The sequence below is a fragment of the Moschus berezovskii genome, chromosome 18 (assembly GCF_049115385.1).
Source record: "Moschus berezovskii isolate FMDL1 chromosome 18, NW_MosBer_1.0, whole genome shotgun sequence".
NCBI lineage: Eukaryota > Metazoa > Chordata > Mammalia > Artiodactyla > Moschidae > Moschus > Moschus berezovskii.
In genome coordinates, this window is record NC_142477.1 from 10749374 (window position 1) to 10774431 (window position 25058).

At 46.6% G+C, this 25058-nt stretch overlaps 1 protein-coding gene across 1 annotated transcript in view; it reads left to right on the forward strand.

Moving 5' to 3' along the window:
• The window catches only part of SRD5A1 (steroid 5 alpha-reductase 1), a 50476-nt gene that overhangs the window by 8016 nt on the left and 17402 nt on the right, over positions 1–25058 (forward strand). The window contains exon 2 of the mRNA XM_055422286.2: positions 21276–21442. Coding sequence (XP_055278261.1) covers positions 21276–21442 — 167 coding nt within the window. The remainder of the gene's footprint in view (positions 1–21275; positions 21443–25058) is intronic.

Below are 25058 nucleotides of genomic sequence, written 5' to 3' on the forward strand. Positions count from 1 at the left end.
AAACAATACTACTCACTTAGCCAAAGTAACAGTAAGGGACTTCAGAATCATTTAAGAGATAAAGAAACTAAAATTTAAATCTATTAACATAGGCAGTTCAACATCTGAAAAAAAGGTGTCCCCTATACAGAGAGAAAAGCTAAATTCAAGTTTTTGCACCAGCTTACTTTATTTAAAAGGTAAACTTAAAATTAACTTTATTCTAAATTTAGTCCTAACCATGTACAAGACTCTTCACTCAGGGTTCACTTGTCACACACCTTATCACTTTCTGTACCCATCACTGGGTTCTTCCACCCTGAGAAGCCACCTGTGAGCCAGGCTTACTTCCTTTTCCCGTCACAAAATGCCATTCCATTCCTCATACCTTCTTTACCGAAAACACACTACTTACTTCCCTTAAGCAACCAAGAACTGACTTTTATATTAGCATTTTATAGATCAGTGAGCATAGATACCGCTAATAATTTCTAAAACCTTTGCTTTCTTAGAACATTTTAGTGTGGCTCCAAACATCATTATTTTTAATCCCAAACACTTTAGTTTCTCTGTAAGAGGAGATTAGTGTTCAGTAATAAATGTTTGAAAATCTTATTTTATTTGGAAAATGACTTAACTATACAGTAGACTTCCAACACTTAGTTAAGTGCAACCCTTAGAAGTTCAAGTTACCCCAGTCTGCAGAGACTATTTTAGACCGAGACTATTTTAATTATTCCTAAAGCATAATTATTCTTAAAAGAGTCTATTTAAAGGCTCATATCTCATTTGCATTTTTAAGAAGTTTTTTCACTTGAGGGAATTTCCTTGCTGACAAACTTGTAATACATATAATAATATTTAACTTATGTTAAACCTAGGTACAATGAAAATATTCTGCTTAATGTTAATTACTCTTAGACATGTCTACATTATTTAGATCAACAAACATTAATATCAGGTATTTAATACAGAATATTTCCCAGTTTCACATGAACCTGAAATTCATTTAGGTTAATTTCTCTTGTATTTAGAATTATTTGAATTGTATGCGCCCACTTTTTTTTTAAAGCCAATAAGATTAAACCTCATTTACACACTGATCTCGGCAATCAGCAATATTATCCAAAAAACAAAGACGCACATTGAGACATACATTTACCCAAATAAATGGATAGCAAAGTTATGTTTTCCAAACTTAATTATGAATCAGATATCACAACACAAAACACACTAATTGTAAAAATGGTTGGAGTAAGATTTGAAAAGGCTTTGTTCCCCTTTTTTTCCTTTTGGTTTCAGGAATTAGAGATGGTCTAGATAAGTGATCCAGAGAGCTCTGGTCTAAAGGTATGGGAGGAATTATTTCCTCAGGACAAGAATTCTTAGAGATAACTTTTTTCATCAAGCTTTCTCTGGAGTCTAAAGAATATTGTGACCACATTGTCAAAAATTATATTTTTCTGTGATCATAGTTTTATAGCCAAATTTTAGACCAGTTATGCTCAACTTGGCCCTGATAACAACTTGGCCCTGCCGATTGGTCCCAGCAGGGATTGTGCCTCTGGGGAAGTAGGGGCCTCCGTTTGATCAGCCCCAGGCTGTTGATTACAGGAGGAAGTGGACACGAGCTCATCCCAAAGCATCCAGTCAGTCGGGAGACGTCCGTCACCCCTCCTTTGTCGGGGCTCTGCCGGCCAGCCCAGACTGAGTAAGCAGGGGGGCTGTGTGAATCCCAACCTGAGTCAGACCGGTAGCGGGAGAAACACAAACCACGGGACTTGGGACGCGTGCTTGGGAGATGCAAGCCTGAATGGGCAGTGACTTCCAGAACTTGGTGGCCATCTGCCAAGGCCCTGGGCTGCTTTGTGGCCTGACCCTAGCCGGGGACAGGGCCTTGCCCTAGGGGAGCATTAGCATCTTGAAGAAGCAGAGCCAGGTGGAGGAGCTTCCCGTGGTCTGTGGGAAGGGGTGTCTGCCTGCATGTTTTTATAATCTTCCTTTCGCACACCTTGTCTGAGGATCCACTGACTCCCTGCTCATTGGTGGGCTTGTAGATAGAGGCAAGACGTTCTCGTAATACATCGGTGAGGATGAGAGAAACTCTTGTACTTTTGCTCAGTACAAGGGTAGAATCAACAGGACCTTTGTGGAGGAGAACCGGCGACGGCGGGGCAGGCCTGCCTAGGAGTGGGGCGGGGGACAGCTGTCAGACAGAACACACCAAGACCCTGACCCCGGGGATGGACAAGGACGTTTGTGGGCATTTTTTTTTATCCATGGCAAACCCCGTTGTTGTGCCAGTGGCCCTTGCATGGGGTCAGTGTGGAGGTCCGCTGTTGATCTCAGGCCTCTGAGTCCAGGGGGCACTGTCCACACCTTGTTACACCACCCTGGGTTTTGTTTGTGTGCAGAGTGCGACCTTTCACCTGCTCACCCCAGGCTCGTGCGTGCTGGAACTGAGCAACTTTGTGTTATCGGGTCTGCTCAGAGCCTCTCCACGCTGGGGTCCTGGGGTGACCCCCTCAACCCCGTCTTAGCTCGTGGTCTGCTTTCTGTCGAGCCAAGCAGGGCCTCAGTGTGACCCGAACCCAGGGCTCCTGTGTCACCGATCCCACTGGGCAGTCAGTGAGCGACTCACTGCATCATTTCTTCATCAGCCCCTCCGTGTAACGGTAGCCACAAACCCAAGTCCCACTGGAGTGAAAAGCTGTTTATTTGCCACTGGGGCCCCCAGTTACCACCTTTAGGTCACCTGCTTGAGGTTCAGCTTCCCTCCTGCTGGAATCCATTAATGACCTGGGGAGAGCCTCAGTCAGCCCCTCTTTTAAATGTGTCGTAAGGGACTTCCCCACTCCAGTACTCTTGCCTAGAAAATCCCATGGATGGAGGAGCCTGGTGGGCTGCAGTCCGTGGGGTCGCTAAGGGTCGGACACGACTGGGCGACTTCACTTTCACTTTTCACTGTCACACATTGGAGAAGGAAATGGCAACCCACTCCAGTGTTCTTGCCTGGAGAAGCCCAGGGACGGGGGAGCCTGGTGGGCTTCTGTCTGTGGGGTCACATAGAGTCAGACATGACTGGAGTGAGTTAGCAGCAGCAAGGGACTTCCAGGGATTCCCTGGTGGCTCAGACGGTTAAGAATCCCCTTGCAATGCAGGAGACCTGGGTTCAATCCCCAGGTCAGGAAGATCCGCTGGAGAAGGGCATGGCAACCCACTCCAGTATTCTGGCCTTGGAAATCCCATGGACAGAGGAGCCTGGTGAGCTACAGTCCACAGGGTCGCAAAGAGTCAGACACTGAGCAACTAACACTCAACACACAAGGGGCTTCCCAGATGGCACTAGTGATAAAGAACTCGCCTGCCAGCGTAGGAGACAAGGGTTTGATCCCTGGGTCCAGAAGATCCCTTGGAGAAGCAAATGACAACCAGTTCTAGGATTCTTACCTGGATAATCCCATGAACCTCTCTGATAGCTCAGTTGGTAAAGAATCTGCCTGCAACGTGGGAGACCTGGGTTTGACTCCTGGATTGGGAAGAACTGCCGGAGAAGGGATAGGCTACCCACTCCAGTGTTCTTAGGCTTCCCTTGTGGCTCAGCTTCCACTGTATAATCATAAGGGATTTGATTTAGGTCATATCTGAATGGTCTAGTGGTTTTCCCTACTTTCTTCAATTTAAGTCTGAATTTGGCAATAAGGAGTTCATGATCTGAGCCACAGCTCCCCGTCTTGTTTTTGCTGACTGGATAGAGCTTTTCCATCTTTGGCTGCAAAGAATATAGTCAGTCCGATTTCAGTATTGGCCATCTGGTGATGTCCGTGTGTAGAATTTTCTCTTGTGTTGCTGGAAGAGGGTGTTTGCTATGACCAGTGTTTTCTCTTGGGAAAACTGTCAGCCTTTGCCCTGCTTCCTTCCGTACTCCAAGGCCAAATTTGCCTGTTATTCCAGGTATTTCTTGACTTCCTACTTTTGCTTTCCAGTCCCCTATAATGAAAAGGACATCTTTTTTGGGTGTTAGTTCTAGAAGGTCTTGTAGGTCTTCAGAACCATTCAGCTTGAATTTCTTCAGCATTACTTGTCAGGGCATAGACTTGGATTACTGTGATATTGAATGGTTTGCTTTGGAAATATCATTCTATCATTTTTGAGATTGCATCCAAGTACTGCATTTCCGAATCTTTTGTTGACCATGATGGCTACTCCATTTCTTCTAAGGGATTCCTGCCCCCAGTAGTAGATATAATGGTCATCTGAGTTAAATTCACCCATTCCAGCCCATTTTAATTTGCTGATTCCCAAAATGTTGACATTCACTCTTGCCATCTCCTGTTTGACCACTTCCAATTTGCCTTGATTCGTGGCCCTAACGTTTCAGGTTCCTATGCAATATTGCTCTTTACAGCATCGGATCTTGCTTCTACCACCAGTCACATCCACAACTGGGCGTTATTTTTCACTTTGGCTGCATCCCTTCATTCTTTCTGGAGTTATTTCTCCACTGACCTCCAGTAGCATATTGGGCACCTACCGACCTGGGGAGTTCCTCTTTCAGTGTCATACCTTTTTGGCTTTTCATACTGTTCATGGTTTGCCATTCCCTTCTCCAGTGGACCACATTTTGTCAGAACTCTCCACCATGACCTGTCCGTCCTGGGCGGCCCCACACAGCATAGCTTAGCTTCATTGAGTTAGACAGGGCTGTGGTCCATGTGATCAGATTGGTTTTCTGTGATTGTGGTTTTCAGTCTGTCTGTCATCTGATGGATAGGGATAAGAGGCATATGGAAGCTTCCTGATGGGAGAGACTGACTGAGGGGGAAACGGATCTTGTTCTGATGGGCGGGCCGTGCTCAGTAAATCTTTCATCCAATTACCTGTTGATGAGAGGGGCTGTGTTCCCTCCCTGTTCTTTGATCTGAAGCCAAACTCTGGTGGAGGTGATGAAGATAACCCTGACCCCCTTCAAAAGGTCCCATGCCCACACTACTACACTCAGTGCCCCCAACCCCACAGCAGGCCACCACCGACCCACGCCTCCGCCGGAGATTCCTGAAAAGTCCGGGACAGTCTCTTGTGGGGTCACCGTTGCTTTCTCTTGGGTCCTGGTGTGCACAAACTTTTCCCTTATGATTATGCAGTGGAAGTGACAAATAGGTTCGAAGGATTCGATCTGATAGACAGAGTGCCCGAGAAACTATGGACAGAGGTTCTTGACATTGTACAGGAAGAAGTGATCAAGACCACTCCCAAGAAAAAGAAATGCAGAAAGGCAAAATGGTTGTCTGAGGAGGCCTTACAAATAGCTGTGAAAGAAGAGAAGCAAAAGGCAAAGGAGAAAAGGAAAGATATACCCATTTGAATGCAGAGTTCCAAAGAATAGCAAGGAGAGATAAGAAAGCCTTCCTCACTGATCAGTGCAAAGAAATAGAGAAAAGCAATAGAATGGGAAAGACTAGAGATCTCTTCAAGAAAGTTAGAGATACCAAGGGAACATTTCATGCAAAAATGGGCTCGATAAAGGACCGAAATGGTATAGACCTAACAGAAGCAGAAGATACTAAGAAGAGGTGGCAAGAATACACAGAACTGTACAAAAAACATCTTCATGACCCAGATAACCATGATGGTGTGATCACTCAGCTAGAGCCAGACATCCTGGAATGTGAAGTCAAGTGGGCCTTAGGAAGCATCACAACAAGCAGAGCTAGTGGGGGTGATGAAATTCCAGTTGAGCTATTTCAAATCCTGAAAGATGACGCTGTGAAAGTGCTGCACTCAATATGCCAGCAAATTTGGGAAATTCAGCAGTGGCCATTGGACTGGAAAAGGTCAGTTTTCATTCCAGTCCCAAAGAAAGGCAATGCCAAAGAATGCTCAAACTACTGCACAATTGCACTCATCTCACACACTAGCAAAGTAATGCTCAAACTTGTCCAAGCAAGGCTTCAATAGTACGTGAACCGTGAACTTCCAGATGTTCAAGCTGGATTTAGAAAAGTCAGAGGAAGCAGAGATCAAGTTGCCAACATCTGCTGGATCATCAAAAAAGCAAGAGAGTACCAGAAGAATATCTACTGCCCTACTGACTGCGCCAAAGCCTTTGACTATGTGGATCACAACAAACTATGGAAAATTTTTAAAGTGATGGGAATACCAGATACCTGACCTACCTCCTAAGAAATCTGTACGCAGGTCAGGAAGCAACAGTTAGAACTGGACATAGAACAACAAACTGGTTCCAAATAGGGAAAGGAGTACGTCAAGGCTGTATATTGTCACCCTGCTTATTTAACTTACATGGAGAGTACATCATGAGAAACGCTGGGCTGGATGAAGCACAAGCTGGAATTAAGATTGCCAGGAGAAATATCAATAACCTCAGATATGTAGATGACACCATCCTTATGGCAGAAAGTGAAGAAGAACTAAAGAGCCTCTTGATGAAAGTGAAAGAGGAGAGTGAAAAAATTGGCATAAAACTCAACATTCGGAAACTTAAGATTATGGCATCTGATCCCATTACTTCATGGCAAATAGATGGGGAAACAGTGAGAGACATTATTTTTCTGGGCTCCAAAATCACTGCAGATGGTGACTGCAGACATGAAATTAAAAGATGCTTGCTCCTTGAAAGAAAAGTTATGACCAACCTAGACAGCATATTAAAAAGCAGGGACTTTACTTTGCCAGCCAAGGTCCGTCTAGTCAAGGCTATGGTTTTTCCAGTAGTCGTGTTTTTTTCCAGTAGTCGTGTATGGATGTGAGAGTTGGACTATAAAGGAAGCTGAGCGCCAAAGAATTGATGCTTTTGAACTGTGGTGTTGGAGAAGACTCTTGTTCCGTTTTCTTGCTATAAGAAATAACACAATCATTCAGCAAATGATTTGACCCTCGAAATAGAAGCAATTGGACATCATCTCCCAGGACAACCTATAAGGTCACCAACCCAAGTTTGGGAACACTTAAGTAGCGTAGCTAACTTGGGTGATCTGGCAGTAACTTAGGTAGTGGTGGGCTTCCTCGGTGGCTCAGTGGCCAGAAATCCACCTGCAATACTGGAGATGCAGGTTCGATCCCTGGGTCGGGAAGATCCCCTGGAGCAGTAGATGGCAACCCACTCCAGTATTCTTGCCTGGAGGATCCCATGAACAGAGGAGCCTGCTGGGCTATGGTCCATAGTGCCATAAAGTCAGACATGACTGAGCATGCATCTACTTATCTACTTACTAGGAAATGGTAGATTTAACCATTTTCAAATGTTTAAATGAGAATTGTTGTTAATTTTAATAATTAATTGTTTCACTTCTTTCTCAACAATTTGACATCACTGTAATCTACAGCACTTCTAGATTTGGATCAGTTCCTTTTGCTTATCCTTCCTTCTGTAAAAAGAAAGGAATTTATTGATTATAGTGATTAAACTGCCATAAAGCTATGTACTTAAACAAGGATTTTGCCCTTTCAAGGTGAGGCTGCAAACACAAAGAATACTTTACTGTCTGTCACTTTACACTTTGGCATAAAAGTTTTCCACAAGGCAGAGGCTGAGGATTTGGTGTGCCCGTACCTTTCTCCAGTTTTCTGCTGTGTCTTCATGCTATACATGCCTTGTGCTTGCATGCGTGCTTAGTCACTCGTCATGTCTGAGTCTTTGTGACCCTATGGACTGTAGCCCACAAGCTCCTCTGTCCATGGGATCTTTTTTAATTTAAGTCACTCAGTCCTATTCAACTCTTTGCAACCCCATGGACTCTCCAGGCCAGAATACTGGAGCCTTTCCCTTCTCCAGGGGATCTTCCCAACCCAGGAATCAAACCCAGGTCTCCTGCATTGCAGGCAGATTCTTTACCAGCTGAACCACAGTTCAGTTTAGTTGCTCAGTCGTGTCCCACTCTTTGTGACCCCATGGACTGCAGCACACCACGCTTCCCTGTCCATCACCAGCTCCCGGAGTTTACCCAAACTCATGTCCATTGAGTCAGTGATGCCATCCAACCATCTCATCCTCTGTCGTCCCCTTCTCCTCCCACCTTCAATCTTTCCCAGCATCAGGGTCTTTGCAGTTTCAGCTTCAGCATCAGTCCTTCCAATGAACACCCACGACTGATCTCCCTTAGGATGGACTGGTTGGATCTCCTTGCAGTCCAAGGGACTGTCCAGAGTCTTCTCCAGCACCACAGTTCAAAAGCACTCAGCCTTCTTTATGGTGAGCTGTTGGTTTCAACAATATGGTGTTGGTTCCTACCAGACGTCAACATGAATCAGCCATAGGTAACGTGTCCCGTCCTCGCTGATCCTCCCTCCCGCCTCTCTCCCCATCCCACCCCTCTTGGTTGTCACATAGCCCAGTTTGAGTTCCTGAATCACACAGCAAGTCCCCATGGGCTGTGTGTGTTACTCGTGGTACTGCCCCGCCCTGCCCCGCCCCTGCCCCTGCACCCGCCCTGTCGCTAAGTCTTTTCTCTCTGTGTCTCGACTGCTGCCTTTGATTTTGCCTGAGTCTTTCAGGTTCCAAGAAAGCAGAGTTCTCCCCGTCACTCATCAGGTCTCTTCTGAATGTATTAGGGATCAGGGCTTAAAATACACGTCAACGTATTGTGTGCAAAAGAACCTTCAATTGAGGCACATGCTCCTTGTAGAAAACTTATATAAAGTGCTGAAAAATTCAAGGAAACAAAAATAAACCCACCTCGAGTTCCACCCCTCAGATAAACACTGATGGCATTTTGAAATATCTCTTTCCCTCTCACTGTTGTGTTGTTTTTTTTTTTAAAGATTTGTTTTTTTTAATATGGACCATTTTATTCTAAGTCTTTATTGAGTTTGCTACAATATCACTTCTGTTTTATGTTTTCGTTTTTCTGGCCCCAAGGCATGTGGGATCTTAGTTCCCCAACCAGGGATCTCACCTGCACCCTTTGCATTAGCAAGTGAAGTCTTAATCCCTGGGTTAGCAGGGAAGCCCTTTTTTTTTATAAGTTTTGGATCATTTTTTTCTTAAGTAGTCAAGATAACAAGACGGATATATAAGCACACAAAATTTTACATCCCACTTCTGTCACTTAACATAAGTACTGTACTAGCTTAGTAGAAATACAAAATAAAGAAATAAAGATGACTTCTAAAGACTAATGTGCTGCAGCGTGAGTAGACACAGCCCTGCCTGGTCCTGCTTCTGGCTGGCCTCTCAGGATGCGGTGGATGACACACTTGGGATGTTGCCATGGAGGCGGCCACCTCCTGGAGTCTCTCTCCATCATCACCCAGGAGAGAGTTCCGCCATGTTCCCCTGAGCCTCTGGGTCCTGATCTTTTCATTAGGTTAATAGTAATGGCTCTGACATGTTAAAAAAAAAAAAAAAGGCATGTGTAGGCTTAGGGATTATTGAGAACATTCTGTCAGAAACTATGCGAAGTCCTCTTCTGCTGTCTAAGCGTGTAAACTCACCCCCAGAAGGAGGTGGACAGCAAACTGTCCCGAGCCATCAAAGCACTGCAGAGATTCCAGCATCTCAGAGATTTAGATTTACTAGGTCATCAAGCACGCCCGTGTTCCTGATTGCCTTACAAACACAAACTTTATGGAAAGGCCATATTCTTTCTTGACAAGGAACAGAAAGAAAATGAGCACTGTAGCGCAATGAGGAGCGAAGTGTCGGGTTTAATCCCACACCCCTCCTGATGATGCAGGAAACAGGGTTTCTTCCCAGTTCCTCGGGACCTGGCGATTGTGTATGCAGAAGAGGAAATGGCTTTATAACCTGGTTTCTCCAAAGATGCACTTCACAGTTTCTCAAGAGATGATGTCTGTGCTAAGTAGTTTTCAGCCTCTGACTTACTGCATGTTTTCCAGGAGGCTTACTGTTGGTGTCTCAAAGGCAACGGTAAGGGCGAGGCAGTGTGTGAGATCGTTTGAACACAAACACGCTCCATAATGAGGTGACCTGGGTCCCGGCAGGTGCTGTGTCCACCCAGCAGAGGCGCCCGCCTCCCTCCTGTCTGAGCCTGGACTTCCCCCCCGGATAAACAGCCAGGGTCACCGCCAACTGTGAGCTGCTCTTGTCCCGCCAAAGTCTGGAGGAAGGTTCGGGAAGAGCCGCATCCAGAGGCTGCCCCTCCCCACCCTTTCTGGTTCCTCATTGGTCCAAGTCAGAGGAGAACGCTGCTGACAGCAGCTGCATGGGCTTCCCAGGAAAAGGAAATAACCCAGAACGAGAAAGACCACCCAGAAGATGCCAGGAGGAGGCACGGCACTCCCCTCTGGAAGGTGTGTCGCATCTGAGTGTCTGCCCGCTGAAGACCCTGCCCCAGGACCTGTGAGCCAGGGCGGCTGGTCCCTGGGAACGTGCTCGGCCTCTGGGGAAGGAGAGGGTGGGGAGGACGATCTCAGCTCCCTGCTGGAGGTCTGTGGGCCTGGGTGGCATTGCTCGGGACAGTTTGTTCCAACCTCCTAGTTTTGTGGACATCAGGGTCCCTGCTGAGCCCTCCAAGGACAGAGAGCAACAGAAGAGACCTCTGTCAGCCTAAGGCCCTGTCTCCAGTCCTAGCCCCTTTCCTGACATCTCACGTGAGACCAAAGAGAGAGAAATCCTCTCCCCAGGTCGTTTGTGACCGGCTCCCATAGGAGCAGAAGTCAGGGCACCCTTCCTGGCCATCCAGGGAACAGGACAGGTGGGTGCGGTCCCCACCGGCCACCGGCCAGGCCCAGACCACAGCGGCTGTCCAAAACCCAAGTGCTGGGGCCACAGGCAAGAGTGCTTTCTAAGAAAACCCAGGTGATGTGTCCAGATTATATCTGCTGTTGTGATCTAGACTAAGGGCTGTGAACTTCCCTGGAAAGGGCCAGGGGTGTCTGCCCAGCTTTTTGGCCCAAAGGACAAAAGAAGATCCTTGGTATAGGAATTTATAACTGAAGAGGAAGCAAATGTTCACAGAAACTGTGTCGAGAGAATTCAAAATATAATAACACCTCAATGCAGTTTTGGTAATAGAGGTGTAATGAGAAGAATGGGGTTCTTTTTTGTTGTGGCTGAGGAATAAAATTTAACTTGAGGCTTCCCTGGAGGCTCAGTGGTAAAGAATCTACCTGCAATGCAGGTAAGGGATTGACCCCTGGGTGGGGAAGACCCCTTGGAGAAGGAAATGGCCACCCACTCCAGTATTCTTGCCTGGAGAATCCCACAGACAGAGGAGCCTGACAGGCTGCAGTCCATGGGGCCACGAAGAGTCAGACACAACTTAGTGACTAAACAACAATAACAACAACAAATTGCTGGTACAGGAAAGTGAAAGTGTTAGTTGCCCAACTGTGTCCGAATCTTTGCGACCCCATGGACTGTAGCCCACCAGGCTCCTCTGTGCATGGAATTCTCCAGGCAGGAATACTGGAGTGGGCTGTCATTCCCTTCTTCAGGGGATCTTCCCAAGCCAGGGATCAAATCCGGTCTCCCACATTACAGGCAGATTCTTTACTGTCTGAGCCACCAGGGAAGCTGGTATAAGAGATGGGTTTAAAGGCCTTTAAATTTTCACAAGCTTTGTGAATTTGTATTTTGTCTATTGCACGCATTTTTACCACCATGAGTTACAGCATCTCAGCAGATTCCACTGTGGATTCCACTGTGCTGAGCTAGTCGGTTGTTCAACTACTTTGGAAGTAGCCTCGCCTTTCGCTGTTCCTCACAGACTGCATACTGCAGCCCACCCCAGCCTTTTCAGCATCACGGACCAGTTTCATGAAGGACGGTTTCTTGGCAGACCAGGATGATAGTGTGGGAATGGTTTTGGGATGATTCAAGCACAGTAGGGGTCAAGCTATTATGAGAATCTAAAGGCACCGCTGCGGAGAAGGCGATGGCAACCCACTCCAGTACTTTTGCCTGGGAAATCCCGTGGACGGAGGAGCCTGGTAGGCTGCAGTCCATGGGGTCACGAAGAGTTGGACACGACTGAGTGACTTCACTTTCACTTTTCACTTTCATGCATTGGAGAAGGAAATGGCAACTCACTCCAGTGTTCTTGCCTGAAGAATCCCAGGGACGGCGGAGCCTGGTGGGCTGCCATCTATGGGGTCTCACAGAGTCGGACACGACTGAAGTGACTTAGCAGCAACAGCAGCAGTAAAGGCACCACCGATCTAACAGGAGGTAGAGCTCAGACTGTAAAGTGAGTTAACAGGGGAGCAGCTATAAATACAGATGAAGCGTCACTCGCTCACCTGCTCTGCAGCCCGGTTCCTAACAGGCTGTGGACCAGCACTGGTCCATTCCCTGGGGGTTGAGGGCCCCAGGCTCGGCCACTCGAGCCTCAGCACTGACCCCTGGAATAAATAGCTGAGCCATCACAGTGACGTCCATGGACTTACAGGCACCAAGGATGCCCGCCCGCGCTGTCTTCTGCCATCATCGTTAACTGTCAAGTGTCACTCCTGGTGTCCTCACTCCCCAAGCCACTCTTCTTCCCAAAGGGCCAATAATTACGTTCAGTTCAGTTCAGTCGCTCAGTCGTGTCTGACTCTTTGCAACCCCATGAATCACAGCACGCCAGGCCTCCCTGTCCATCACCAACTCCCGGAGTTCACTCAGACTCATGTCCATCGAGTCGGTGATGCCATCCAGCCATCTCATTCTCTGTCGTCCCCTTCTCCTCCTGCCCCCAATCCCTCCCAGCATCAGGGTCTTTTCCAATGAATTAACTTCAGCTCATCACATGAGGTGGCCAAAGTGTTGGAGTTTCAGCTTCAGCATCAGTCCTTCCAATGAACACCCAAGACTGATCTCCTTTAGAATGGACTGGTTGGATCTCCTTGCAGTCCAAGGGACTCTCAAGAGTCTTCTCCAGCACCACAGTTCAAAAGCATCAATTCTTCAGCGATCAGCTTTCTTCACAGTCCAACTCTCACATCCATACATGACCACGGGAAAAACCATAGCCTTGACTAGACGGACCTTTGTTGGCAAAATAATGTCTCTGCTTTTTAATATGCTATCTAGGTTGGTCATAAGTTTCCTTCCAAGTTACACAAGATTATGTTCCCTGCATGTGTCTCTTTGGCCCCTACAATTAATTGACTCACCATCGGTCTACATGGTTTTCTGTGCTGGGCTAACAAAATGAACTGCTCGATAGCTTCCTGAGGCTGTAGCCTCATTTTGATCCATTTTTTAAAAGAAGTTCTGTCTTGGGGTGCTGATTTAAACTCTGATTTTTCTGACCACCGCTTTCCCATGAGTTGGGGACATTGTGATAACCATTGAGCCTGGCAGTGGGGGCCTCTGTTAGCGTCTGCCACAGCTCTGCTAGCAGTGAGCCCCAGGGATGCTTTGCCAGCTGGTGGAGTTCTCAAAGGGGCTCCCCAGGTGGCTCAGTGGTAAAGAATCCACCTTGCAACGCAGAAGATGCAGGAGTCGAGGCTCAGTCCCCGGGATCAGGAAGGTCCCCTGGAAGAGGTAATGGCAACCCACTCCAGTATTCTCGCCTGGAGAATCCCACGGCCAGAGGAGCCTGGCAGGGCCGCATAGTCCATGGGGTCGCACAGAGTCGGACACAGCTGAGCACGCACATGCACACAGTAACAAAACAGCCCACGCTTCCACTTACCTTCAAAGCACAAAGAGTCCAACAGCTTTCCTCGTTCTGACGCGGTGGGTGGGCACATGACAGAACACCAAGCCCAGCGAGCCCTGTTCAAAGAGATGAGATCGCCACACGCAGGTTCTGTCACGCCCACTGAACTCCCTCCAGACAAGGTGTAAACAGAGGCCCGTGGCCATGTCCCAGTACAGCTTTATTTACGGACACTGAAATCTGAATTTTGTACAATTTTCGTGTGTCGTGGAATAGTCTTTTGATTCTTCCCCCGCCCTCCCACCACCCGCCCAACACACACGCTATTTAAAAATGTGAAAAGCATTCTTAGCTCCTGGGCTGTAGAAAGCAGGTGGTGGTCTGGACTTGGCTCGGCGGCGGTGTTTGCCGACACCTGATCCACTCTCACGTCGATGTCACAGAAAGTTCACGACCCAGGAAGAACAGTCAGGGAGGCAGAACAAAAGGCAGCTTTGGGTTCCACCTTTATGGGGTGCCAGCCAGTAGCTCAGATGGTAAAGCATCTGCCTGCAATGCCGGAGACCAGGGTTTGATCCCTGGGTTGGGGAGATCCCCTGGAGAAGGAAATAGCCACCTACTCTAGTATTCTTGCCTGGAGCATCCCATGGACAGAGGAGTCTGGCATGCTATAGTCCGTGGGGTCGGAAAGAGACAGACACAACTGAGCAACTAACACACACACAGCCAGTGTTTGCCAGTGCAGAATTGGAAACCAGAGTGGGAGAAATCTGTCAGAAGTTAACAGAAAGTTACAGAAGTCTTCCACCTCTGCAGCGTTTCCTCAGACTTGCCCCTTCAGCACTTCATATATCTATAATCTAGAGATTTGTGACAACTGGCCTAGAAGTTTGCCTTCAACTGTTTTTTCTTTTTTTTTGGCCTGACCACACTGCATGCGAGATTTTAGTCCCCCACCCAGGGATCAAACCCGTGCCCCCTGAAGTTGAGGGTGAAGTCTTAACCATTGGACCGCCAGGGAAGGCCCCTTCAACCACTTCTTAGGACCTGTTTCTGCTGTTCTGCGCTCCCTGGTTTTTTTTCCTCCGCTTTCGGATCGTGCGACCCTGTTAGCCCGTGTTGAACTCAGCACGGATTCTGCTCGGGTCAGCCGTCGCAGACTCCCAGGGCCTGAGCACTCTGCACTTGCGCAGGCGCGTCGCTAAGCCCAGCCCCTGCCCGCTGCGCCCCGCCGGCCGTGTTTCCTGCTCACTTTTCTTCCCTCCGAGTTTCTCCAAACTTGGAAGCTGACACTTTCTCAGTCGCGTCCTGCAGTTTCGCTCCTGGAAAATTCCTTGAGACCATAGCTTCCCGAGAAGCTGTTCTTTTTTTCCCAATTCTCTCACTGTACTGTCCCCTTTCTTCTTTCCCAAGGCTCGGGAATCCCCTGAGCTGACCTGGGAAATGAGATCGCTTATTCCCGGTGCTTCTCAAGTCTGGGCACTCGGGGACAGGCTGAGAACTGGTCTGTCTTCTGTCATCAGCCGCTTCCTCTGGCTGTCACACGGGGCCCTCCGCCCTGGCTGAGAATCCGGGAGGAGCAGAAAGGCACCATGGCAGCAGTGCCCGATCGCCACACCTCAGAACCGCAGCCTGCTTTTAAGGGCGCCTGTGCCGGTGCCCCAGTCAAGCCCAAGCCCTGGCCTTGCAGTGTCAGTGTTTGCACTTAGCCTGCGTCCCAGTGCCAATCAACTTGTACCAGCTGTCTGCCAAGGCAGGAGCTGTGTGTACCACACAGCACATGGGCCTCCCCGGTGGCTCAGCGGTAAAGAATCTGCCTGCAAATGCGCAGAAAATGTGGGTCTGAGCCCTGGAATGGGAAGATTCCCTGAGAAGGGACTGGCAGCCCACTCCAGTGTTCTTGCCTGGAGAATTCCATGGACGGAGGAGCCTGCAGAGAGTGCCAAAAAGAGTTTGACACAGTTGAGCACACATGGACCCTGGGACACAGCATGTGGATTCTTAATTCCCCACCTAGGGATCGAACCTGCCCCCACCCCACATTGGAAGCATGGAGTCGTTACCACGGGGCCACCAGGAAAGTCCCTCCCTGTTCTTTTTGCGGGGCTCGTGAAGGGGGCGACAGACGATGAGATGGTTGGATGGCATCACCGACTCAGTGGACATGAGTTTGAGTAAACTCCGGGAGTTGGTGATGGACAGGGAAGCCTGGCATGCTGCAGTCCGTGGGGTCGCAAAGGGTGGGACATGCCTCAGCTGCTGAACTGAACTGACCTGTCGGCACTGTAGTTTCCAGGCACGTCGCTACCCCACCAATGGTGTCATCGCCCAGTGGATGCTTACTGTCCAGCTCGTGCCTTGCCCTAGACTCACACAAGGTCTGTGGGGGAAGTGGCTGAACAAGATGAGAAGCTGCTTGTGATTCATGGGGAAGTTCTCCCGAGCTGCTGAGTGAAGGCGTTGGGGAGAGAACGTGGCATCGCAGTACTGTTGCTGTGCTGTTCCTGTTGACAGCCGTTTGTTTTTCCCCTGGAGCAGATGGCCAAAATGGAAACTATAAGTGTGTACATTTTCCCGTTTTAAGCTATCATTTACATAGATAAATTTTCATTTGGTCAGTTTTGGTGATTGGATCTGGTTGTGTGGTCATCACCACAATCCAGAGATATAGGACGTTGTGTCCCCATATCCATCCTTTGTGTTTCTTTGCAGCTGATCCCTTCCCCTGACTCTGGTTTTGGCTTTTCTAGAATCCCTTGCGTCTGAATTCTTTTTCCTTGATAGAGTGATTAAAGTTGTCACCTTCTTCTTTGGTCAGTTTTGATCACCTTTGTCTTTTAAGAATCTTGTCTGCTTCATCCGTGTTGTCGAATCTGTTGGCATAAAGTTGTTGAAATCGTTTCTTATTATCCTCTTAAGGGGTATAGGGTATGTAGTGATGACCCCATTTTAAATATATGAAGTATTGATTTTTAAAGAGAAAATGCAAACACAACATAAAAAGCAGCCTGTTTTTTTCCTACATTTCTAACTTCTTGTCCTTTTATTTTCCGTCTTTAAACTTCAGTTGGCGCGCACTAAGGGCTTCCCAGGTGGCGCAGTGGTAAAGAATCCACCTGCCAATGCAGGCGGCACAGGAGACAAGGGTTCAATCCCTGGCAAGGGAACATCCCCTGGAGAAGGAAATGGCAACCCACTCCAGTATTCTTATCTGGGAAATGATATGGACAGAAGAGCCTGGTGGGCTGCAGTCCATGGGGTTGCAAAGACTCGGACACAACTGAGCAACTCAACAACAATGAGCAGCTTAACCAGTGCGGTGCAACCAAAGAACACTGAATCCACCTGCAGTGCAGGAGACCCAGGTTCCATCCCTGGGTGGGAAGATCCTCAGAAGACGGAAATGGCAACCCACTCCGGTATTCTTGCCTGGAGAATCTCATGGACAGAGGAGCCTGGCGGGCTGCAGCCCATGGGGTCACAAAGAGTCGGACAGGACTGAGTGACTAACACTAACGTTGTTGTTCAGTCCTGAAGTCGTGTCCGACTCTTTGTGACCCCATGGACTGCAGCCCGCCAGGCTTCCCTGTCCTTCACTGTCTCCCTGAGCTGGCTCAGACTCATGTCCACTGAGTCGGTGATGCCATCCAGAAATCTCATCCTCTGTCGTCCCCTTCTCCCACCCTCAATCTTTCCCAGCATCGGGGTCTTTTCCAGTGAGTCAGCTCTTCACATCAGGTGGCCAAAGTATACTTGAACTCAGCCACTCACTAGCCCGTGACCTTAAGCAGGTTACTGGAGCACTCCGAGTCTTAGCCTTGTCCTCTGTCAGGTGTGGTGACAGCGTCTCTGTGCAGGTAGCTGGGAGGCCTTGCCCATGGTGGGCACTGGGGAGATGACAGCCATCGCCATGGTGACAGGCAGTGTAACGGTGGTCCCCAGATTCAAACCCTTGGACCAGACTGAGCCACTGGTGGTAGGAGGATGGAACCTTCAGTTTTCTCTCATTCCGTGTGTCTGTTTCTTTTTTTTGTTTGTTTTGTTTTGTTTTAATTTTATTTATTTATTTATTTTTTTGCATTATAATAGTTTAATATGAACAATCAGAACTAATTAACAGTATAACAATATTTTACAACTGAAATAATTAAAATAAACTATAAAATTACTACATAAAACAGGTCTGATCTAGCTTATTTACTTTCTATAATCTCTTCAGTGCTGCAAAACCATTTATTTCTTTTTTTTTTCATGTTTTAATAAACACTTCGTCTTTTTGTATTGCTTTTTTTTTTTTTATCACAATAATAGAAATATAACATCATATATCACTGTAAAACACATTTCCACATAAATGCTGATAAGCACAAAATACTTTTCATCATTTACATTTTAACTGTAATAATATATGGCAGAATTAAAGCTGCATCCATCATGTGTCTAACTCACCTTGCTGTAATGAATTTTTAAATGTAATGGTTTCTGTCGCAAAGTAAAATCGTACATAATGTCTAGTGACACAGTACGCTGGTGGATGGGTGGATTTGGAAAATGGAAATGCAACTTCATTTTTAATTAGATTTATAAACTTCACCACCTCCAGCCAGCTTCCCAACCCTCCCTCCCACCACCATTATTTATTTATTTTTTTAAAATGAGGCTTTTAATTAATGTTTGACAGAGCTGATTCAGGTTGAATAGACTAAATTTCTTTAAACAAACTTACTTATACTCCAGAGTCCTTTAAAAACTTAATAGCATTTATACATTGAAGGTATTTGATTTTCTTGTAACTAGCACTTCAAATGCAACAAGCACTTGAAGCAACAAGCATTTGACCCAACAAGTAAAACTTTCTACAGTTCATAACTTTTATAAATAAAATAAATTAAATGTACAGTGAATAAGTTCTCTGAAATATTTCAATATTTCTGCAGGTTTAGTAAATCGTAAAATACATTTCAACTAAAATTCACAAATCTAAAAATCTGTTAGGCATTTTTAGGCGTTTTAAGTTGGAAATGAAGACCAATGTTACATTGTAATATGCCAATTACAAATAGTACTTCAAATAGCAAATACTACAGTTTGTCCCAAACTTTAAAAACTATTCATGAACTCAACACTGAACTATTGATGGCTATAAGAATTGTTTCCTAGCCTTTTTGAAAATTTCAACCCATTTACGTTTAAGGTAATTATTGATAAGTACGATCCCGTAGCCATTTTCTTTATTACTTTGGGTTCAAGTTTATACACTCTTTCTGTGTATCCTGTCTAGAGAAGATCCTTTAGCATTTGTTGGAGAGCTGGTTTGGTGATGCTGAATTCCCTCAGCTTTTGCTTGTCTGTAAAGCTTTTGATTTCTCCTTCATATTTGAATGAGATCCTTGCTGGGTATAGTAATCTGGGCTGTAGGGTATTTTCTTTCATCACTTTAAGTATGTCTTGCCACTCCCTTCTGGCCTGAAGAGTTTCTGTTGAAAGATCAGCTGTTATCCTTATGGGAATCCCCTTATGTGTTATTTGCTGCTTTTCCCTTGCTGCTTTTAATATTTGTTCTTTGTGTTTGATCTTTGTTAATTTGATTAATATGTGTCTTGGAGTATTTCGCCTTGGGTTTATCCTGTTGGGGACTCTCTGGGTTTCTTGGACTTGGGTGATTATTTCTTTCCCTATTTTAGGGAAGTTTTCAACTATTATCTCCTCAAGTATTCTCTCATGGTCTTTCTTTTTGTCTTCTTCTTCTGGGACTCCTATGATTCGAATGTTGGAGCGTTTAACATTGTCCCAGAGGTCTCTAATATTGTCCTCATTTCTTTTAATTCGTTTTTCTTTTTTCCTCTCTGTTTCATTTATTTCTACAATTTTATCTTCTAGTTCGCTAATCCTGTCTTCTGCCTCTGTTATTCTATTGTTTGTTCCCTGCAGAGTGTTTCTGATCTCATCTATTGCATTATTCATTGTATATTGACTCTTTTTTATTTCTTCTAAGTCCTTATTAAATCTTTCTTCCATCTTCTCAATCCTTTTCTCCAGGTTATTTATCTGTAACTCCATTTTGCTTTCAAGATTTTGAATCATTTTCACCATCAAAATTTGAAATTCTTTATCAGGTAGATTCCCTATATCTTCTTCTTTTGTTTGTGTTGGTGGGCAATTATCTTGTTCCTTTACTTGCTGGGTATTTCTCTGCCTCTTCATCTTGCTTATATTGCTTTGCTTGGGGTGGCCTTTCCCTCTTCTTGCAGTTTGTGGAGTTCTCTTTATTATGTAGTTTCTTCGCTGTGTGTGGGGTTGGACGGGTGACTTGTCCGGGTTCCCTGGTTAGGGAGGCATGTGTCAGTGTTCTGGTGGGTGGAGCTTGATTTCTTCTCTTTCCTTTAGAAGACAATGGCTGCTTTTCTGGGAGCCTGATGTCCTCTGCCAGTATTCAGAAGTTGTTTTGTGGACTTTACTCCGCATTCAAATGTTCTTTTGATGAATTTGTGGGGAAGAAAGTGGTCTCGCCGTCTTATCCCTCCGCCATCTTGTTCCTTCCTCCCCAGAACACTGGATTCTTATATTCCACTTGATCGTGGAGTACCTCTTCCCAGCTGCTCCAGCAAGGCGCAGCCGCTGTACCTTACCTCGGACGAGGGGTATCTCCTCAAGGCTGCCCCTCCTGCTTTGAATGTGGATCAGCTCCTCTCGGCCCTCCGGTGCCCAAGCAGCCACCGCCTCCTGGATGTGGTACAGCTCCTCTCGGCCACCGCCCTAACCCTGGGTGCGGGGCAGCTCCTCTCAGCCACGATTCTGCACGTGGTCGGTTGCGCCGGGAGCCGGGCGTCTCTCGCGTCTGCGCCGCCGGGAGCCGGGCGTCTCTCGCGTCTGCGCCGCCGGGAGCCGGGCGTCTCTCCCGTGTGTCTGTTTCATACTCTGCATAACTGGAACCCTGAATGTTTGCACAGTGCTGTACATTATTGAAACACAGTTAATTCTTTAACTAGAAATTCTGCTTTCAATGGGTACATCTGTGCAAGCGTTCCTAACAATGACTTTTATATAAAAATCAAGATTAAAAATCCAAGACACTTAGAGCAGAGCTTCTCAATCTGTTTCTCATTAGAGTACACAAGGTACATGACACGTCTTTAGCATGTAGTGCGATAATCTGACAAGAAGACTCACTGGGAAGACATGGCCATTCCGGAGCTCTGGCCCCGCCCAGATCCTGCGCCAATCAGCTGGGGGGCTAAGGCAGCACCGCTCCGGCACACCTGTAATTCAGTGCTGAGATCCTCTAGTTGGAAAGCTCTGTGAGACGTCTGGGACAATTAGAGATAATAGTAATAGAAGAGCCAGTGGTGAAGTGAAAGGTGCTCAGTCATGTCCCACTGTTTGCGACTCCATGGACTGTAGTCTGCCAGGCTCCCCCATCCCTGGGATTCTCCAGGCAAGAACACTGGAGTGGGTTGCCATTTCCTTCTTCAATGCACAAAAGTGAAAAGTGAAAGTGAAGTCTCTCAGTCGTGTCCGACTCTTAGCGACCCCATGGACTGTAGCCTACCATGGGATTTTCCAGGCAAGAGTACTGGGGTGGGGTGCCATTGCCTTCTCCGAATCATTGCTACAAGAAGAAAATAAAGAAAATGTTCATGCTTAAAAAGAAAAAAAATCTAAGACACTTAAAGTAGAATTGCAGACATTAGATTCTTTATCATTGTTGCTTTCTTGTCTCTGAAGGACCTTGGTTTTCCCGTTTCTGATCCGAGGAGGAAAGCCCACGCCGTTGTACGCCTTCCTGTTGGCGTTCATCTTCTGTACCTATAACGGCTACCTGCAGAGCAGGTATCTGAGTCAGTACGCAGTGTACGCAGACGACTGGCTCAGCGACCCCCGGTTTCTAACAGGTGAGTGTCCTTAGCGACGCATCCCGTCCCTGTAACCTTCAGCTCGGTGTTCACCTTCCGGTAGAGGCCAGTTAGAAAGCACACGCGTCTTGAGAGAACAGAGAGTCCGTGAAGGCCCCTTGACCTAGGCCGGGGGGCTGTGCGCTGGCGGGATGGAGGGTCAGACCGTCCCCGTGACACAGGCGCCCGGCTCCCTTGCCCACTCAAGCAACGAAAGCGCAGATACGTGTTCTTAAGGTGACCTAAAAATAGCAACGAGCTGCAGCAGACTGAGCAGGGGGCCAAGACTGAGCACGCTTGGGCAGTAATTGGCCGTGTAATCTAAGACCGTCATCGAGCCTCCTACAGTTTCTTCTGGAAAGCGAGAGAAACTCAGTCATCTTCAGCGAAGCAGTTAGACTTTAAACTCTGAGGTTTATGAGGTTTTTGAAAATTTTTTTTATTTTTATCAATTAATATAAAGTAGTACATTTTTCAGGCTTCCCTGGAGGTGGCTCAGACGGTAAAGAATCTGCCCACAATGCAGGAGACCTGGGTTCCATCCCAGGGTCAGGAAGATTCCCTGGAGTGGGGAATGGCAATCTGTTCCAGTATTCTTGTCTGGAGAATCCCATGGACAGAGGAGCCTGGTGGACCACAGTCCTGGGGATTGCAGAGTCAGACACGACTGAGTGACCCACACTTTCACTTTCCTAGTACATTTTCCAGTTCTAATTATAACTTTACAATTTCTAAACAAAAATGGTAAAAAAAAAAAAAATCAAAAATATTTGCAAGGATGTTAAAAATATATAATTTGGGGGCTCTTGTTTATAAGGAAATTTCTATATGTTTACCCTCCTAATGTTTAGAAATTCTAACACATTCAGTTATAGCTTACTCCCGTGGTAGCTAGTGGGCTTCCCAGGTGGTCCAGTGGTAAAGAATCTGCCTACCAATGCAAGAAACGTGGGTTCGATCCCTGGGTCGGGAAGATCCCCTGGAGAGGGAAATGGCAACCTGCTCCAGTATTCTTGCCTGGGAAATTCCATGGAGAGAGGAGCCTGGGGCAGGGGAGTGAGGAGGGGGGAGAGTCCCATTCAGGGAGTTGCAATGAGGTGAACACAACTAAGCCACTGAGCACACACACATGCACACAGGTAGCTACTAAGAGTCCATCAACTTTTCAAATTGCCCAAAAGCCCTTTAAACTATATATAAAGTGACCTTAGGACTTCCCTGGTGGTCCAGTGGTTAAGAATCCACCTGACAATGCAGGGGACATAAGTTTGATCCCTAATCTGGGAAGATTTCACTTGCCTGAGACCAACTAAGCCAGTGTGTCCTAGAGCCCATGGTCTGCACCAGGAGAAGCCTGAGCACCGCACCTGGAGAGTGCCCCCACTCCTCGCGACTTGGGAAAGCCACGTGCAGGAGTGAAGGCCTAGCACAGCCAGAAACAAATTAAAAAATATAGTGACCCTCCATTTCATTTGTTGGTTTGTTTTTTTCCCCACGTCTGTGAATTGGTCATAATAGAGAAAACTTAACATTTAAACTCCCAGATGGCACTAGTGGTAAAGAACCCTGTCTGCCAATGCAAGAGATGTAAGAGATGCTGGCTCAATCCCAGAGAAGGGAAGATCCCCCTGGAGGAGGGCCTGGCAACCCACTCCAGTGTTCTTGCCTGGGAAACTCCATGGACAGGGGAGCCTGGTGGACTACAGTCCATGGGGTCACAGAGAGTTGGACACGACTGAGCGACGTAGCACGCACCCACGCTAGCTTCACAATCTGTGCCTCCATCAAATACCAGACTAAGCTGTTGTGTTTGCACCCTGCCTCCAAACATGATCTTGATTTACCTGCTCTCTATCTGATTTTCTTCTGCCCCAGTTATCAGAAGGAGGAAGGAAACAGAACAGGCTTGGCCCATTGCCAGGAACTGCACCCATGTCTCTGCCTTCTGAGGTTCAGAGAAGGGCCAAAGTTAGGTCCTCATCACCTGAGGAAGGAAAGGTCAGAGGGTGAATCACCCGGCCCCAGACCTAGCCCGAGTCATAGCAGAGTAGTGGTTTCACCAGCCCTACAAGTAGGCAACCAAGAACAGAGAAATGGAATTTGTTTTTTAAACCAAAAGATAACAGTTTTAAATGTTTATTTGGGTGGCTTGGATGGTAAAGACGCTGCCTGCAGTGCAAGAGACCTGGGCTCGATCCCTGGAGCCAAGAAGATCCCCTGGAGGAGGGCATGGCTACCCACTCCCGTATTTGTGCCTGGGGAGTCCCATGGACAGAGGAGCCCGGTGGGCTGCAGTCCACGGGTCAGCAAAGAGTCAGAGACAATTGAGCAACTAGCACTACTACTACTTGAGGTTCTCTTGGGAATTGCTTCTGGGGTGGACTGTTTGAAAATTGTTGATGAGCAGCAGTAAAACAAAAGAATTATTTGGTCTGTGCATTTAAAAGTCACTTGAAGGAGTTCTGCAGGTAGGCCTTGTCCCCTGCAAACCCTTTGAAGCTAGTCTGAAGTTTAAGACATTCAGTAAATTGTGTGTAGACTTCTTAACTTCTCCACGATTGAACAGGAAGAATTGAAAATGAGAGCATATGTCGTTGAGAAACAAGCTGGGTTACTTTTTTGGCATCCTGTTCATTTCATAAAGTACACGTACACATAGCTTTTGTAATTATTTGAAGTTTCGAAATAGCATAAATGATTAATTATATTTACAATAGTTACCATGAAAAGGTAAGTGGATAATAAAATCCCAACAAAAAGTTTTCCAGAGGAGTAAAAGTAGTTCATCTAAAAGAGTTTGTACAAAGATTTTAAGATCTCTAGCCATGAAATTAAATGTTTAGTTCAGATGAACACAAATATTAGTTTTATTACTGACCTAGGTGATAAAGGAAACTTGTCTCATGGAATTTTGAGAACGTGACGCTTTCTGGAGCTTCAAAAGTGATACAGTGAAATACAAAAAGAGTAGCAAGTCAACTATAAATCGATGGCTCTAGTAAGTGCTTTGGCTTCCCAGGTGGCTCAGTGGTAAAGAACCTGCCTGCCAGTGCAGGAGACGCGGGTTTGATCCCTGAGTTGGAAAGATCCCCTGGAGGAAGAAATAGCAACCCAGTCTAGTATTCTTGCCTGGGAAATCCCATGGACAGAGGAGCCTGGCAGGCCGCAGCCCATGGGGTCGCGAAGAGTTGAACACGACTGAATGTCTATACAGCAAGCAAAATAAGTGATTTACAAAAGCTACTAACAAAATTTGGTACAAACTGTTTAGAAAGAAAGCTGCCTAGGAAAGAAATCCTGAAAGCCTTACTGTAGACCTGAGCATGATTTACACCCCTGTTCCCAGCCGGGAAAACTGTTTAATGCCCCTGGGCTAACTGATGAGTCGTTAATAATGTTCCTCCAGGTGCTCGTCTCTGACTTTGAGTCGAATGCTGCAGTTGAGCACCATGTGCCTTTCACGTTTCCTCTCACATCTCAGAACAATCAAGTGAACGTCTTACGAAGTCAAGTCATTCCTTTTATCAAACACTATTTTGACATTTTGCCTTTTCTTGTTGACATTCAGCGGTGTGATACTAAGTCTCCCTTAACTGATGAAAAACCTCTGAAGTCG